The sequence below is a fragment of the Penaeus vannamei genome, chromosome 41 (genome assembly GCF_042767895.1).
Source record: "Penaeus vannamei isolate JL-2024 chromosome 41, ASM4276789v1, whole genome shotgun sequence".
Taxonomy (NCBI): domain Eukaryota; kingdom Metazoa; phylum Arthropoda; class Malacostraca; order Decapoda; family Penaeidae; genus Penaeus; species Penaeus vannamei.
In genome coordinates this window covers 8712182-8719681 of record NC_091589.1, presented here as the reverse complement: position 1 = coordinate 8719681, position 7500 = coordinate 8712182, and the positions used below count along the sequence as shown (strand labels likewise).

Genomic DNA, 7500 nt, shown 5'->3' with positions numbered 1-7500 from the left:
GGGTGGGGTGGGGGGTGGAGGAGGAGGGGGCTTTGGCTCAGCGTCTCGGCGAAGGACTCACTGTAAGAACATATAGACGCCGGTGGGCTCGAGGGCGCGACTGATGCCTTTCCAGGACTTGACCATGTTGAACTTCTGCTTCGCCGTCAGGGGGAGTCGCGGGTCAAGGGCTGGGGGCGGCGGGGGCTCGGGCAGGTCCTTCTCCTTCTCCTTGCGCGGCGCCCCGGCCCCTCCGCCCCTGGACAGCGCCCTGGACAGCTTGCATCCCATGGCCACGGACGCCCTCAAAGATCTCCTTCTCGGGAATTTTCATGAGCAGTCACTGGCGGTCATAAGAATGGTCGAAGGGGCCGCTCCTGCCGCTGGGTCTCCGTGGCGGCTTTAACTTCCTGCCTCTCCCTCCCTTTCCTGGGCGATTTTCCTTTTCCTTTTCTCTGTCTCTTATTTATCGCTCGTTTCCTACGGTAATTATGGGTATGATTATTGTAAGAGTGTCTCTATCTTTGTCTGCGTTTTTTCTTTCTTTTTTATCACATAGCGTCACTCTTTATCATTATTGCTGGGTTGCCAATGCCTCTCGTCTGAGCGTTATCTGTGATATATATTTATATATAAGTCTCCCCTTTCCGGTCACACGTCGTTTTCTCTCTCTCTCTCCTGAACGTCGTTTTCTATTGGTTTCGACTTTGCAATTAGAGAAAATGGGACTCGAGGGCGCCAACGCCTTCTTGGGGGGAGAACTGGAATAAAAAATAAATCATAATACACCACTGCCACGTCGCGTTACGTCAAGGACCGCCGCGCGCACTCAAGTCGCACCTGGAGAGTCAAGTATAACAACAACAAAAAAACAAAAAACAAAAATCAATAGACAGGTAAACAAAATCTAACAAAACTGATCTTTGAAAAATATACGAGAATCGTGAATATTCACTACACTGATAAGAACAGGAGAACATACAAGGAAAGGAAAGAAATACCGACAAAAATCATAATTAAAAAAAGGGGGAATGAAAAAAAGGGAAACTAAAAGACACAGACACGCACCCGCACACTCCAAACAGACCCGCCAAGAGAGGGAGAGAGAGAGAGAAGAGAGAAGAGAGAGGGGACGACAAAACACCCCCGTCTGTCGCGCCGGCCAGCGGTACACTGGATATGCCTCTGACGCGCTTACCTCTATCACCCTCCCCCCCCTCTCTCTCCCCTCCCCCCGCCCCTACCTCCGGCCCCCCCTCTCCCATCACGCTGCCCCCCCCCTCTCCAAAACCCCATTTCCACCACGTCCGTTTCCAACAGCACGTCCTTCCAACACTTCGACTGGGTTCTCATAAGCTGGTCTTCTCACGGTAGGAATGCGCGTGGTCGGTGGTCGCTTTACCTGGCTATTTCGACCTCCTCTCTCCCCTCTCTCTCTCTTCCCCCCCTCTTCCAGCTCTCCTCTCCCTCCCTTCGCCTCCTTCCAAGTCTTCTCTCCTTTCCCCTCTCTTCCCTTCTCTCCTTCCCCTCTCTTCTCCTTTCAGCTCTTCTCTCCTCCTCTCTTCCCTTCTCTCCTTCCCCGCTCTTCTCTCTTTCTCCTCTCTTACCTCTCTTCGCTTCCTTCCAATTCTTCTTTCCTTTCCCCTTTCTTCCCTTCTATTCTATCTCCTCTCTTCCCTCTCTTCTTCTCCTTCCAACTCTTCTCTCCTCTTTCCTCTCCTTTCTCTTCTTTACTGCCCCTCCTCCTCTCTTCTCTCTCTTCTTCTCCTCTCTTCTATCTCCTCTCTCCTTCCCTTCCTCCTCTCTTCCCTCTGTCAATCCCTCTCTCATCTCCTGAACTTTCCACTTCCCTCTCATTCTTTCCACTTCTCTTCTCTCCCTCTGTCTCTACCTTTTTCATTCATTCCCTCTCCTCCCTTTTCTCCTCCTCCGCTCCTTCCCACCCTTTCCCCTACCCCCGAACACGCCCACCTTCTCCCCTCCGACCACCTACCTTTTTCCGCCGCCGTCCTCTTTCCCTCCGCCCATCCACCTCTTTCCCCCGCCCACCTTCCATTCCCCGCCCATTTCCCTCCCTCCGCCCATCCAGCTCTCCCCGCCCACCTCCCTCCCTCCGCCCGCCTCTCTCTCCCCGCCCACCTCCCTCCCTCCGCCCATCCAGCTCTCCCCGCCCACCTTCCATTCCCCGCCCACTTTCCTGTCCACCTGTGCCACCCCCCCCTCTCCTCCCACCTTGGCCCCCTTTCCCCTCCCCCACCGGAAGTCACGTGTTCGGCCACTCGGGTACACTTGCTGGGTGCGGAGAGAGGGGAAGGGAGAGAGGGGGAGGGAGAGAGGGGAAGGGAGAGAGGGGGAGGGAGAGAGGAGAAGGGAGAGAGGGGAAGGGAGAGAGGGGGAGGAAGAGAGGGGAAGGGAGAGAGGGGGAGGGAGAGAGGGGAAGGGAGAGAGAAGGGAAGGGAGAGCGAGGAGAGAGCGAGGGGAAGGGAGAGAGGGGAAGGGAGAGAGGGGGAGGGAGAGAGGAAGGGAGAGAGGGGAAGGGAGAGAGGGGAAGGGAGAGAGGGGGAGGAGAGAGAGAGGGAAGGAGAGAGAGGAAGGAGAGAGAAGGGAAGGAGAGAGGGAGTGGGAGAGAGGGAAGGGAGAGAGAAGGAGGGAGAGAGAGGGAGGGAGAGAAGGGAAGGGAGAGAGGGAAGGAGAGAGGGGAGGAGAGAGAGGGAAAGGGAGAGAGAAGGGAAGGAAGAGAGAGGAAGTGAGAGAGAGGGGAAGGGAGAGAGGAAGAGAGAGAGGGGAAGGCAGAGAGGGGAAGGGAAGAGAGAGGGGAAGGGAAGAGAGAGGGGAAGGGAAGAGAGAGGGGAAGGGAAGAGAGAGAGGAAGGGAAGAGAGAGGGGAAGGGAGAGAGAGGGGAAGGGAGAGAGAAGGGAAGGAAGAGAGAGGAAGTGAGAGAGGGAGGAAGTGAGAGAGGGAAGGGAGAGAGGGAAGAGAGGGAAAGGGAGAGAGGGGGAGGGAGAGAGGGAGGGAGAGAGGGGAAGGGAGAGAGGAAGGGAGAGAGAGAAGGGAAGGAGAGAGGGGAAGGGAGAGAGAAGGGAAGGGAGAGAGGGGAAGGAGAGAAGGGAAGGGAGAGAGGGAAGGGAGAGAGAGGGGAGGGAGAGAGGGGAAGGGAGAGAGAAGGGAAGGAAGAGAGAGGAAGTGAGAGAGTGGGGGAGGGAGAGAGAAGGGAAGGAGAGAGGGGAAGGGAGAGAGGAGAGGGAGAGAGAGGAAGGAGAAAGAGGGGAAGGGAGAGAGAAGGGAAGGGAGAGAGGGAAGGGAGAGAGGAGAAGGGAGAGAGAGGGGAAGGGAGAGAGAAGGAAAGGGAGAGAGAGGGAAATGGAAGAAGGGAAGAGAGAGAGGGGGAGGGAGAGAGAGGAAGGGAGAGAGGGAAGGGGGAGAGGGGAAGGAGAGAGGAAGGAGAGAGAAGGGAAGGAGAGAGGGGAAGGGAGAGAAGAAGGAAGGGAGAGAGGGGAAGAGAGAGGGAAGGAGAGAGAAGGGAAGGGAGAGAGGGAAGGGAGAGAGGGGGAGGGAGAGAGGGAAGGGAGAGAGAAGGAAGGAAGAGAGAGGAAGTGAGAGAGTGGGGAGGGAGAGAGAAGGAAGGAGAGGGGAAGGGAGAGAGGGAAGGGAGAGAGGGAGAGGGAGAGAGAGGAAGGAGAAAGAGGGGAAGGGAGAGAGAAGGGAAGGGAGAGAGGGGAAGGGAGAGAGAAAGGAAGGGAGAGAGGAGAAGGGAGAGAGAGGGGAAGGGGAGAGAGAAGGAAAGGGAGAGAGGGGAAATGGAAGAAGGGAAGAGAGAGAGGGGGAGGGAGAGAGAGGAAGGGAGAGAGGGGAAGGGGGAGAGGGGAAGGGAGAGAGGGGGAGGGAGAGAGGGAAGGGAGAGAGAGGGAAGGGAGAGAGAAGGAAAGGGAGAGAGGGGAAGGGAGAGAGAGGGAAATAGAAGAAGAGAAGGGAGAGTGAGGAAGGGAGAGAGGGAAGGGGAGAGGGGAAGAGAAAGGAGGTGAATGGAGAGAGAGGAAGATGAGGAGGGGAATGAGTGGGGATGGAAGAGGGGAAAGAGAGGGATTGGAAAGGAGGACAGGGGGAGAGGGAGCATGAGGAAGGAGGGGAAGGGAAAGGAAGAGAATGAAAGAGGGGGAAAGAGGGGATGGAAAGAGAGGGAATGGAAATGAAGGGGGAGGGGGAAGAGGAAGGAGGAAGGAGGGGGAAGAAGAGAAGGGAAGAGAAAATAGGGGAATGGAAGGGGATAGAAGAGAAGGGAAAGAGGGGATGGAAAGAAAGGGAATGGGAAGGGGGGAGGGAGGGGAGGGGAAGAGAAGATAGGGAAATAGAGGCGAGCAGAAGATGGGAAGGATACGAAAAGAAGAGAAAGGAGGGGAATAGAAGGAAATAGAAGAGGGGAAAGGGGGATGGAAAGAAAGGGAATGAGAAACGAAAGGAGGTGGGAGAAGATGAAGAGGGGGAGGGGAGGGGGAGGGAAGAGAGGGAGAGAGAAGGAAATAGAGGAAGAGGAAAAGGGAGGGAATGAAAAAAAAGAGAGAGGAGGTGGCGAGTGAGAAAAGAGAGGGGAAGAAAGGGAAACGAAGGGAATGGAAAAGGAATAAATGAGGAAGAGAAGGAGTGAAAAGCTAAAGAGAAGAGATCGAGAGAAAAAAAAGGAGAAGAAAAAGAAAGAGAATAGAAAGAGGAGATAACACAAGAGGAGAAGAGAAGGCAAAGAGAGGGGAATGAAGAGGCCAAGAATAGGAGTGAAGAGAAAAGAGAAGGAGTGAAAAGCTAAAGAGAAGAGATCAAGAGAAAAAAGGAGAGAAGAAGAGAAAGAAAGAGAACAGAAAGAGGAAATAACAATAGAGAAGAAAGAAAGGGCAAAGAGAGGGGAATGAAGAGGCCAAGAATAGGAGTGAAGAGGGAAGAGAGAAGAGGGTGAGGGGAGATAAGAACAGGACGAGAGACGAGAGACAAGAGGAGAGGGGAGAACACGTTACACGAAACTTATCTCCAATTTAACTTTCGGTTTTGTTAAAATGGTACGAGACCCGATGAATATTCGTATATACACGCATGTACATAGATTTAAATACATATTTGTCTATCTATCATATATATATTTTTTTCAACTATCTATACGGTGGATATATGTTTAGATTGATAGATATGCATTTATTTCAGTGTATATGATATCTGTGCCTATTATATATATATATATATATATATATATATATATATATATATATATATATATATATATATATATATACTTATTTATTTATTTATTTTATCTATTTTTTTTTTCAACTATCTATACGGTAATGTCATGTTTAGACTGATAGATATGCATTTATTTCAGTGTATATGATATCTGTCTGTCTATCATATATAATTTTCAACTATCTATCTATACGGTGGATATATGTTTAGATTGATAGATATGCATTATTTCAGTGTATATAACATCTGTCTGTCTGTCATATATATATGTATTTTTAACTATCTGTCTATACGGTAGAAATGTCATGTTTAGACTGATAGGTATGCATTTATTTCAGTGTATATGCATGTCCTTATAACGAATATTAATAGGGGCCTCGCACAATATTAAAAAAAATGATGTTCAGTGTTACTCTGAGGATAATTATAATGAATATAACAACAGTAATTATTTCCGTAGAACAATTACAACACAGACAGTAATATCTGTAAATATTAGATCAATAATGCCAGCGATACTGAGGATAATAATGATGATGATAATGATAATAATAATGATGATGATGATAATAATAATAATGGTGGTAATAAAGGAAGTAATAGGAATAACTAAAATGGATAAAGCAACAATAATGATAATGAGCAAGATAGAATTGATTATAAATGATAGTAATGACGGCAATGAAAACAATGATAATGAATGTAATAATCATAAAGGTAATATACATTGATTGATTGCCATGACGGCAGTAATAATAACAGCAATAATAATGATAATGACAACAATAACAATAACAAAAAAATAAAAGATATAATAATGATAATCATAGTAATAACATTGATGATTGATAATGATAATGGGGATAATAATAAATGTAACGATTATAATGATAATGAGAATAATGAGAATAATAACAATAATAATTATACTAATAGCATTTCTAATTATAGAAAAATAATAATAACAACTATATTAATGTTAATAATAATACTATAATGATGATAATAATAACAATATAGATAATGATAATGATAATAATATTAATAGATATAGAAATAATGATGATAACAGCAACAAGAAAAGGAATAAAAGTAAGACAACAACAATAATAACAATAATAAAGATAGTAATAACAACAACAACACTAAACACTGCATAAATAGACAACCAAGAGCAGCAAATAAAATTATAATAAAAAGTAAAAAAAAAATAATAATAATATAAAAAATAATCTTCAGAAATAAAGTGTGCCAAGGTCATGACGTCATCACTTTCCTCACACGGAGCTTGGCGCTGATTGGTCAGAACGACTGCGAACATTTTCACAAACCACAACGGTAGAATTAGTGTTGTGTTCATGGCGTTGCGGTTATTTTGAGATCAGAATAATGGTGCTTTTTTTCTTTCTTTCTTTATCCGTTTTTGTGAATGTTCGGATTATTATTTTTTTTAACGTTTTTATTTTTCGATTCACTTTCTCTCTTTCTGTGTGTGAATGTTCGGATTATGTTTTTTTTTTTTTTTTTTTAGCGTTTTTTTCCGACTTCCTTTCTCTCTTTCTGTTGTGTGTGTGTGTGTGTGTGTATGTGTGTTTGTTTGTATGTATGCATGTAAATATATTTCGGTCTGTATGTCTATCTTTCTCTTTCTCTTTCAATCCTTCCTTCTTGTTCTTCTTCTCTCTCTCCCCCTCCCCCTTTCTCTCCCTCCCTTCCTCCCCCTCTCTCTCTCTCTCTCTCTCTCTCTCTCTCTCTCTCTCTCTCCCCTCCTCCCTCTCTCCTCTCTCTTTCTCTTTCTCTCCCTTCCCTCCTTCCCTCGTCTCTCTCTCTCTCTCTCTCTCTCTCTCTCTCTCTCTCTCTCTCTCTCTCTCTCTCTCTCTCTCTCTCTCTCTCTCTCTCTCTCTCTCTCTCTCTCTCCTCCTCTCTTTCTCTCTTTCTCTCCCTCCTCCCACCCTTTCTCTCTCTCTCTCTCTCTCTCTCTCCCTCTTTTTCCCTTTTTTCCTATTCCGTTTTACTCTTGAATTGTTAAGTGAATTCCGTCCAGGATATTCCACTGAAAATGCAACATTGTTTCTTTCTCGAATATATGAATGACATGTGTATATCTTTGCCTTTTTATTAGGATGCAGTACAAGACGTGTGTGTGGGGGGGGGGGTGAGTGTGTACGTGAGTGGGTTTTTATTTTGGTGTGTGTATGTGTTTGTGTGTGTGTTTGGGAGGGGGTGAGTGAGTGTGTGTGTGTGTGTGTGTGTGTGTGTGTGTGTGTGTGTTTGTGTTGGTGTGTGTGTGTGTGT

The 7500-nt window shown here is 46.9% G+C and overlaps 1 protein-coding gene across 7 annotated transcripts in view; it reads right to left on the bottom strand.

Moving 5' to 3' along the window:
• The window catches only part of LOC113813528 (neuroglobin-like), a 282557-nt gene that overhangs the window by 162681 nt on the left and 112376 nt on the right, over window positions 1-7500 (bottom strand). The window contains exons 1-2 of one of the 7 annotated variants that reach the window (XM_070117708.1): window positions 1048-1154; window positions 62-740 (exon numbers count right to left, since the gene is read on the bottom strand). The exons of 2 other annotated variants lie outside the window; for them this stretch is intronic. In XM_070117708.1, the coding sequence (XP_069973809.1) occupies window positions 62-270 (209 nt within the window). In that variant the 5' untranslated portion in view covers window positions 271-740; window positions 1048-1154. Of the gene's footprint in view, window positions 1-61; window positions 741-1047; window positions 1155-7500 lie in introns of those variants that run through there. 4 more of the 7 variants (XM_070117710.1, XM_070117711.1, XM_070117712.1 and 1 more) reach the window with 4 other exon arrangements.